The sequence below is a fragment of the Lethenteron reissneri genome, chromosome 38 (genome assembly GCF_015708825.2).
Source record: "Lethenteron reissneri isolate LAM-NWPU_2019-01 chromosome 38, ASM1570882v1, whole genome shotgun sequence".
Lineage (NCBI taxonomy): Eukaryota > Metazoa > Chordata > Hyperoartia > Petromyzontiformes > Petromyzontidae > Lethenteron > Lethenteron reissneri.
In genome coordinates, this window is record NC_083816.1 from 9,611,534 (window position 1) to 9,621,897 (window position 10,364).

Below are 10,364 nucleotides of genomic sequence, written 5' to 3' on the forward strand. Positions count from 1 at the left end.
TTTTCGGTAAAGTCACGTAGGTAAAAAAAGAAAATTATTAAAAGTAAAATAAAAATAAAATAAAAATCACGACGTTTCGGAGGCAACACATGCTGAAGACGGAGGCTTGTGTTGCCTCCGAAACGTCGTGATTTTTATTTTATTTTAATTTTACTTTTATTAATTTTAATTTTTACCTACGTGACTTTACCGAAAAAAACCTAAGAATATAACTAAATACACAAACAAATAAGCTTTAAACTTTATTGCAGTATACTTCCACAGGCGTTAATAGAACCTAGGGAGACTGAGAAAAAACTCTTGCTTTGGGTCTACCGTGGAAAAGTTGGCAGGCAGCCTTGCCCGTGCCCTCTCGTGTGTGCGCGAAGATGTTTCTCACTTCTCGGCAACGTGTGTGGCGAGCGCGTTGGCAGCAGCTGCGGAGGTCCATTGGGCAGCCGTGATGGAAGTGGGGGCGGCAGCGAAACGTCTAAAGAGCAACACGTGGGGATTTTTGTTTTATTTTTATTTAATTTAAAATTTTAATTTTTATTAATTTTAATTTCATTTTTTACCTACGTGACTTTACCGAAAGAACCAAGAATATTGGACAGTACTTTTATGGTCCCACGTGTATACCTACCCACGCTGGCCAGTGTGGTGAAGTATGGTCAATTAAAATAACCCCCACAACGTGCAAAGGTGAGTGGTGGCAGCAGTGGATTGACAGAAGAGCTGTACAAGCACAAAGTGTCTGCAGGTGAATGAGCGTTCAATTTCGATTTAAAGCTTTCGTGACTGCAGGGAATCATCTTCTTGGTTTTTTCGGTAAAGTCACGTAGAAGGGAAATAATAAAATAATAAAAATAAAACATAATAAAATAATTCTCACGACGTTTCGGCCACAACGCAAGCAGCCATCCTCAGGTGAAGACGGCTGCTTGCGTTGTGGCCGAAACGTCGTGAGAATTATTTTATTATGTTTTATTTTAATTATTTTATTGCTTCCCTTCTACGTAACTTTACCGAAAGAACCATGAAGATGAATGAGCATTGTTATACAAGTGTATGCGGTGCTTTGGTATTATTTACAGATGCATGTCCCCTGATTTGTACAGAATCAATGCAAGGCAATCGATCGCTAATCTTGAATTAATGTTGCCTACTTTGTAACGACTGCCATTACAAACACCGCAGTCCAATAACAAGGTGTTATTGGTTATTTTAAGCTGCTGTCGTTAACTTCTCTTGGTTATTACTGCCATTAAATTGATTGTTGGCAGTTGCCCTTCTGTGTGTATTAAATGTCTCAATTATTTTTTTTGCAATAATTTCTGCAGTGCCATGCAGCAAAGAAATGCTCAGTTGATAAAAAAATAACATTTGCCATAGTATAGTTCCCATGATGTTTTTGGGCTCCTATTAAGCATCGATAAAAAAACTAGGCAATGACCAATCTAAACATGTGAGAAAAGCAATGTTTAACACATGGTCTCAAAATCAGTTTTCGGAAACGCATTGCAAATGAAAGTTGTCGTTGTTGTATGTGTTTCGTACATCTATGCGCGAGCGGTGGTGTAACGTTACAACGTGGCATGGATCCTGGTGCAAGGATTGATGGGAGGTGCATGTGGACCCTTCTTCGTAGCCTGGTGGTTGTCCCCTCCAGCCCGAGGGCCCCCTTTGCGGTTGCACCACTTGCCCACCCCGATGACGAGACGCCCACTGCTCAACATTTTCAGGAGGAGGGTTTCCACCTCCTCCCGGTATTCCCAAGGTCTTCCCGGACCGCTCAAAAGTCCTGATTTTGTGCGGGAGCGTAAGAGGCAAAAGGAAACAAATACCGAGTTTGTTCGTCCAGGTACTGTGAGGACCGCTCGCGTACCTTTGTGAATTGGCGACAACCTGCCCGGAAGTGTATCGAACTTGGCAGGGAGTGCGCCGCTGGCTGGCTTGCTGTTTCCTGGACACAGTAGATGCAGCTTTTCGATAACGATCGTTTTGAAATCTGCGGCCTCTGCTTCGTTCTCGAAACAGAGAGCGGCTTTCTTGTCCTGTGGGAGGAAAGAAGGGTCGGTGATCAACACTTGGCAAGTTTATTCGGTGTTCAAATGTTATGAACCAATTTATGTATGTATGGTCAACTTCTTTCGCACCGTTCGTAGCCAACCATGCTAATCGGAGGTGCGGGGGAAGGACAACAAACTAAACACAAAAAGCGGTTCTATAGAAATTTGTTTTAAATGCAGATGATTGAAAGTGTATAGCTCCAGTGGCTTCCTGATATCGGAAGGAAGAGCGTTCCAGACTGCCGCAGACGCGCATTTGAAAGCGCCGCGATACTGCTGGGTCGACAGAGGTGGAGGAGGGATTTAATAATTTTTCACAGGAATATTGAACCGGCAACCTCTGGATTGCAAGTCCAGTGTGATAAACATTACACCATAGCAGCAGCATCCAGTCCACTGAGTGCATGGTAAACATAACAGAGGGATTATAACTTATTTTAATAATCGACGATGCTGTGTGGATGGCCCAGGAAATGTTTTATCATTCTTTCTCCTCTGTTATGGTGAGTTCTTCTCTGTCACATGTTAAACCTCAACTTCATCTTTGTACTGAGGCTGTGTACAATCGAAATTTAAACCCTCTAGTGTTTTATAAGCAAAGTTTTTGAAGGAAGGATTTAACATTTGATTTGGCAAACTGTGTTCATGCCAGTATTGACAAAAAATCTGGTAACTTTGTATTCACGCACTCACTAGTCACGTGTGTGTGTGTCGTAAATACTGAGAGACGTTCGCGAAAATAAAAGTCAACGTTACAACCAACGAGTCTTTGAGGAAAAATGTGTTTCTCTTGGCAATTGTGTGAAACACTAGATTTGTGGAAGTTTTGTACATTTAGTACTGATCATCAAGTCGAAGCAAGTTACAGAATCAGGTGGATGGCAGATTCCCATTATGGTCACCAAATCAACTCTGTGGGGCATTAGTGGGACAGTATTAACTATACACGGCATGAAGACACCTTAATGCAGTAGTGTACTGACTAATGGCAGAATTATTTCTTTTAGAGAGACATGAATGCTAGCACCGTATTACGGCTAAGTGGAACACACGGCTCAATATCGGGAGGTCACTAGTTAAAGCTCCAGTCAGGGGCCTAGTCAGCCCTTCACTCCTCTCGGATAGATAAAAAGTGTTCCACTTTGTGGGAAAGTCAACTGTGATTTTCCTCTAGAAATCCTCACGCCCGCCATAGGAATATGGAATTTACTACACCACCTCAAGGCTGTGAACTATTGATGAGCACTGCCCAACACTCAATGAAGTGAGTTGAAAAAATAAACACTTTGACGTGACTTATTTTACTATTCACCCAAGTTCACCAAAGCATGTCTGCTGTAAAGTGGATATTACAGGTAGGAACAACAGTTCCACACTGCCCACCAGGGATTATTTGTCTGTCATGCATAGCCCCTCCCTAACATGTAGTATGCTCCCGGATTGGTTGAAGCGCGTCACGTGACCGCGAGCTTTCTGTCGTGCACGAATGCGCTGTCCAACCAAGTTCCTACCTGCCAGAGGTCGCAAACGGGTTTTGATTCCTTACCCGTACCAGGCCGCACCAGGGTCGCAAATGGGTACCCGTACCCGGTACGGGTACTCGTTCCCTACCCATACCCGTACCCTACCCGAAATGAGTGACAAACGGTTACTCACCAGTGACTCACGCCTACCCGTACCTGGCCGCACCAGGGTCGCAAACGGGTACCCGTACCCGGCCGGGTACGGGTAGCCGGGTATCGGGTAGGGTACAGGTATCAGGTACCCGATTGCGACCTCTGCTACCTGCCCACTCCGAAGGAACGTGTTAAATGTCCCACCAGAACCACCAAACCGTGCCATCATCACCACCACCACCACCGCCACTGCACTAAAACTGTAATTGTTCAATACCACAGGGAGATTGAGCCACCACAATCTCCGTCGTGTTGGTGTGCGAGAGGGCCACGGACAGCGGTGCGCTTGCCTTGCTGTATACGGTGTGGAAGATTTCGTGAGCCGCCTTGTATTTGAGCGTTTTCTCGAGCTCCTGCTCCCACAGGAGGCCATGCTCCTGCACACGAGAGAGAAACAGTGTTGCCGATGTATAAAGGTGTCAGTTTTGTACCAGTTTAAAAGGGTAAAAACCTACTACTATATTTTGCCACTGGTAAAAGAGATCTCATAGTGTAAATGCTTACCCCGAGCTCTCAATACTCTGATAGTGCACTGTTTTTGAGTTGTACGCCTTTTGGCGTCATCTGGTCCAACACCAATGGAGACTAGGCTCTAAGGAAAGCTGTCTTGGGTGTGGACCAATGAACTTCAAGGACAGTGCATATCATTATCATCATCAGAGTTGTTTCTTTTTGTTAGCATTTTGACTGCTTGTGTTGCGGTTATTGCAAACATGATGCCTTGTATAAAGGTGTCAGTTTTGTACCAGTTTAAAGGGTAAAAACCTACTACTACTAGTGTTGCCGATTCTGTGCGAAATCCACTCGGGTATGGGCAGTATTCGGGTTACGAACCTAATTCGTTCCCGAGACCCGTTCGTAAGTCAAACGGTTCGTAAGTCGGAACACAACGATGCAATGTATTTAAATGTACATACGGTCAATGTTGTGAAATGTGTTACGGTTCAAGGGAAGCCTTGTTAAACTTATAATTAAGAAGGCATATTGTACATTTGCACGTGACACAGTAAAAAATACTGTATAGTAAATAAAACATAATCTAAAGTAACATAAATAGAAAAAAAATATTTTCACTTACCTTGAGTCCTGATTCTCGTGTAGCCGGTCCGCCATTTCCGCTCTCCTCCTGCCGTGAATCCTTTCGAGGGAGAGGTGGGGAGGGGGAGAAACAAGTCGGCTAAATAGACAACAACAACAACAAAGTTTGGAGACGATGAGCAGACTCTGCGCTCTGTTTCTTTCCTCCGGAGAAGCGGTGGGCGACTCAACGACGGCTGAACACCAGGAGGGGAGGGGGAGTGTGAAACAGCAACACTTTATTTCAAAAGTCCTCTTCAGAAGGGCAATCGCATAGCTGTTGACCCATATGGTTTACCCCGTTTTCTTGTACAGGGAAATTGAGTTTTCAGGTCCAAACGGCGTACAGCCGTTTCGATTCGGGCATAAAACAAATTGTCTATTTATATTCTTGGTTCTTTCGGTAAAGTCACGTAGAAGGGAAATAATACAAATAAAACATAATCAAATTCTCACGACGAGGATGGCTGCTTGCGTTGTGGCCGAAATGTCGTGAGAATTTTATTTCCCTTCTACGTGACTTTACCGACAGAACCAAGAATCTGAATCCCTGCAGTCACGAAAACGTTAAATCGAAAAATGTCTATTTGTTTGTGTTTCTCCCTTGTGATGGGACTTTGTAGGTTGAACGTTGAGATGTATACGGCGCACGGGGTGACCAATAAGGTCTGCATTGGTCCGTCATAAGGTAGCGCACGCCAAAAGGCGTCATCTAGACTTTAAGAAAAGCTGTCTCGGGTGTGGACCAATCAATTTCAAGGACAGTGCACACATTATCAGAGTTGTGGTTTTTGTTGGCATTCCGATCGCAGGTATTGTGGTCAATGCAAACATGACTCCTTGTAAAAAAGGTATCAGTTTTGTTGCCAGATAAAATGGTAAAAAAACATTGATAGAATAAAGCACCATTTTAAAATCCTTTATATTAAGTTCGCTTGCTTGCACGCTTAGGACCGTGCAAATCTTTCGGTCGTTTTTTAACCCACTTCCCGCGATCCAATCGAGCTGACATTTTCCACACAGACTCGTTGTGCGTGACAATTAATGTTCGTGAAAAAATCTTTCCAAAATTTTACACTTTTTAGGACAAAAATATTATATTTAATTACCAATTGCTTAATGGTGCAATGCAATCATCTGACCCATAGGTGGCAGCCATCTCAAGCCAGAGGACGAGAGGACTCTAGCCGCCACGCATATAAAGGATTTATAGTGAAAAACTTTGTTTTTACGGGTTATACTTGTTACCAACTCCGTTGTAACGACGGCACAAATGGGGACCGCACTCCGCACCTTACCCCCACGCTGTAGACACGTATGAAGTAGGACTTCTTGGAGCCGTCCTTCACGAAGCACACCACGCCATAGTGTTTCCGCATCCACTGGCCACCCTCGTGGAGGAAGACGATCACCATGGTGGAGACCAGTGTCTGGTGGGGTGATGGACACACAAATGCGTTCCCTTACGGTTTAGTTTAAAAAAATTGTTAACATATTATAGGAATTCGCAACCGCAGTTAGTCGAACCGCAGGACGCGTGTGGTGGGGTAAAGTGTGGGTACTTGCACAGCTTCCAAGACATCCGGCCAGTGTGAAAGAGTAGGCTAAACAAAACTTTCATAAGGGCTCTCTAGATCTCAATTCGGTGGAGGCTCCTCTGCTAGGAGTGCAATAACTAAAAGTCGTATCAGCTCGAAGTCATCTCAATAACATTTCGGTAGAATGGAATTTTTAATAGGCGCTCGGTTAATCGATTTGGTGAGATATCACATAGCGTGCACCTGTGTACCAGCTGAAATGTTTAATTGGCCCTTGGTTAAGTGATTTGGTGAGATATCACATAGCGTGCACCTGTGTGCCAGCTGAAATGTGTAATTGGCCCTCGGTTAAGTGATTGGGTGAGATATCACATAGCGTGCACCTGTGTACCAGCTGAAATGTTTAATTGACCCTCGGTTAAGTGATTTGGTGAGATGTCACAAAGCGTGCACCTGTGTGCCAGCTGAAATGTTTAATTGGCCCTCGGTTAAGTGATATGGTGAGATATTACGTAGCGTGCACCTATGTGCCAGCTGAAATGTTTAATTGGCTCTCGGTTAAGTGATTTGGTGAGATGTCACATACCGTGCACTTGTGTCCCAGCAGGCTGAACAGAATCTCGTTTTGTTCGGCGTTGAGGAAGCTGGAACCCACGTTCATCTTCTCTTTCTTTGACCTGTCTGCCGCTGACATCTCGAGCGAGCGAGCGAGCCGAGGAGCAGGAGGAGGTAGACCCGTCCAGGCGGTTGTTGAAAGAAACGATTAAAAGACTTTGCGTTCGCTGGTTTTGTGTGCGACGGGATATGTGCGTGCGGGAAAGACAAAAAAAGCCCACACGTATCGTCCAGGTGAAAGAATGAGGAAACATTTTCCGTCCCACATCACCCTCCCACGTTTTCGATCTACCGTTGCTCGTGGTTTTCTATACAATAGATTTCAAAAATCACCAAAATTTGAATTTGTTTTGGTATAGATATCCGTAAAACAAGCTGTATTATTTTAAAGCACGCAAAGTCGGGGTGTAGTCCACTGTATTTTCCCATGACACCGTGACAAGATGTCCCATAATAACTTTTGGTCGCGAGTTTGAAGACTTGTCTGGAGTTGGGTGGTTGCATGGTTCCAAAGTTTTCTTTTTAGATGGAATAGACGTTGGGTTTTTCCTGACTTAGCTACGCACGGTTTGTACCACGAACAACATAATGCGACTAGCAGAGGAGGGCTCCTTGTTTACTTCTTACACTGAGCGACATCTACACTGGGCTACGTGTAGCTGACCCACTCATACAGCCACATCGCCGGCGTCTAACCATATAGCTGGCTGGCTATACAGCGGCGACGATGATGGGGACCGTGCAGCGGATCAGCTATACGGCCGGACAATGATGAAGAGATGACGGCGAAGACAGCGACGCCAGCCAGGACCCGAACCCCCACGACAGCCCCGAACCTCTGGTTACCTCCCCCTTTTATACTCCTCGGCGTGGCCAAGCCCCGTCTCTGGCCACGCCCCCCTTCTAGAACTCTCGTGTAGGTTCCAGGAGCTTCCCGACTGATCCCCGCCTCTGACCCTTGGCTCAGTTACGCACCCCCTTATGGTTGGCTGTTATATAGCGCACCCATCCCCGTAGTCATCCCTCATGGTCAACAGATGGCACCCTGTCACTACACATGTTTTTGGGGAGTTTTCCAAAACATTGTTCAAATGGCACGGACATTTGACCTACGCATAAATGTCAAAACGCGATGACATCTAAATTACTGGCAATGTGTTCCTGGTCAGAGATGCATTGGGCTCTATGGTGCAAAGTCTTGATGAGGGAATTCTTCTGGGATGGATGGTGGTGGGAATCCGGTTTTAGGCAAGCATTCATATGGGTAGCTTTCCTGTAGACAGAGTGTCTCATTGAACCATCAGGTCTCTTTGTAATAGGACATCCAAAAAAGGTAGCTTGCCATCTTTTTCGACTTCTATTGTAAATCTGATGGCTGGGTGTATGGAATTGATGTGGTCGAGGAATTGGTCTAGAGCAGGCCGGTCATGTGGCCAGATGACAAAAGTGTCATCCACGTACCTCTTCCATAAGGTCGGGCGTAGAGTGGCAGTCTGGATGGCGTCAGTCTCAAATTTCTCCATGAAAACGTTGGCTACAACCAGAGATAGGGGGGAGCCCATTGGGGTGCCCTCAGTTTGTTTGTAGAAAGTTCCATTTCAGGGGAAGTATGTATTGGTTAAGCAGTGTCTCACCAAGGGGGGTACCTCAGTGTTCAGTCCTTGACGAACGAAGTTTTCAATGATGGAAATGGGGTCAGGTACAGGGACTTTGGTGAATAAGGAAACTACATCAAAACTGACAAGCAGGTCGTCTGGGGACAGGGAAATACCCTTGATTGTCGATACCAGGTGAGTAGAGTTTAGTACCGCAGAGGTGTTTTTTCCAGTGAAAGGCAGCAGGATTTCAGACAAAAAAACGAGCCAGTTTGTAGGTGGGGGAGTTGATAGTGGAGACGATGGGACGAAGGGGTGTATCTTCTTTATGTATCTTTGGTAAGCCATATAATCTTGGTGAACTGGCAGCAGAAGGTTTCAACGAGAACTGTTTGGTTTGATCAATTAATGCAGTTGAATCTGAAATGATTTTGTTGGTTTGTATGACGAGGCTGTTGGTGGGATCTCTTTTTATTTTTGTATCACTGCCATCGTTAAGTAATTCTTGAATTTTGTTGTTATATTCTATTTTATCTATGATGGCATTGGCATTGCCCTTGTCGGCTGAGAGGATGACAATGTCATCCCTATTTTTAAATGTATATAATTAAAAACGCTCATCTTTGCTGAGGTTGCTAGCTGGCATCTTAGCGTTTTTGAGGGTTGCAGCGATTTCAGATCTTGCTCCGTCTGCAGCGATGTGACCCAGGCCCTTGAGAGGCACGTCTACTTGGGCAATGATACCATTAACTGGTATGTGTCTAGGTGTGACTGCAAAGTTTAGCTCTTTAGCTAAAACGGATTTCAGACCATCGGAAATAGAACTGTTAGTGCGATTAATTACGACTTTGTTAACGTCTAGCTTTTTGGTGTGCGGGTCCGGTCTTTTGTTGGAGAGGAGGTTACATTTGGACATCAAGTTGTCCTTACATTTGATCGACATAGTGGCAACTGAAGAGGCAGTCATATTGTCTACATGTTCCCAATCCGATGTGGACGTTGTTGCCGTCAATGATAAGTGTGATTTGTAGAGTGTCTTGTCTAACTGATCTAGTTCGTCTCTAAGTCCTCAAATCAACCCTGGGACGTAAGCGATAAGAAGGAACCATGACTTGATAAACCAGTTTATATTTTATCTGAACTGTTTTGCCCTCACCTGTCTGAACCAAAGGAAAGTATGCCCTCTGTGTGTGTCCATACACTAATTTATCAATAGTAAATTCCTGACCAAAGGATATACAATACAATTGGGATTTTAACAGCATTTAAATGCAACTGAATCGCCTTGTTCTGACTCTGAGACTTATATCATAACTATAAAGGGCATATTGAGCAAAACAATTAAGACAACAACGATAATTATAATCAACACATATTTACATATCACCCTTTGGCAATCGAGTGGTTGTTTGTCTGTAATTGAGCCCAGGACTTGCTCGTCTTCACGGTCAATATGATGTCCTCCAACTTGCTCATGCTCTCCGATACCATTGTTCGTCTTTCTATTGGTGTCATTCAAAGCATAGCCCTCCTTTCTCCACACTTATTCGCTTACGTTGCTGCTTTTGTGTCATTGTATTCGTCCATGCAAATGTGCTTCTGAGATACGGGAGATGGCTGCCAAGTGTGCGCTCAAGATAAACATCGGCAAAACCACAAAAGTCACGGCCAACAAGTTTTCTTGAACAAAAAAATAAATAGATTTTTGAGGCGCACCGCTTCCGATGTACGTAGCCAATTGTAGGTGAGGGGGGGATGGGAGGTGTATGTTCAGGTGAGTTATTATTAAAGGTAAACCCAGATTTAAGATTTAAA

The 10,364-nt window shown here is 44.4% G+C and overlaps 1 protein-coding gene across 4 annotated transcripts in view; it reads right to left on the reverse strand.

Annotated features, from left to right (window-relative positions):
- LOC133351775 (actin nucleation-promoting factor WAS-like) overlaps window positions 1-7,572 on the reverse strand; it is a 22,085-nt gene extending 14,513 nt beyond the window's left edge. For 3 of the 4 annotated variants that reach the window (XM_061567279.1, XM_061567280.1, XM_061567282.1), the window contains exons 1-6: window positions 6,926-7,572; window positions 6,100-6,231; window positions 4,803-4,862; window positions 4,015-4,101; window positions 1,865-2,033; window positions 380-469 (exon numbers count right to left, since the gene is read on the reverse strand). In XM_061567279.1, the coding sequence (XP_061423263.1) occupies window positions 380-469; window positions 1,865-2,033; window positions 4,015-4,101; window positions 4,803-4,862; window positions 6,100-6,231; window positions 6,926-7,033 (646 nt within the window). In that variant the 5' untranslated portion in view covers window positions 7,034-7,572. The remainder of the gene's footprint in view (window positions 1-379; window positions 470-1,864; window positions 2,034-4,014; window positions 4,102-4,802; window positions 4,863-6,099; window positions 6,232-6,925) is intronic. The other variant, XM_061567281.1, reaches the window with a different exon arrangement.
- Window positions 7,573-10,364: the final 2,792 nt, after the last annotated feature.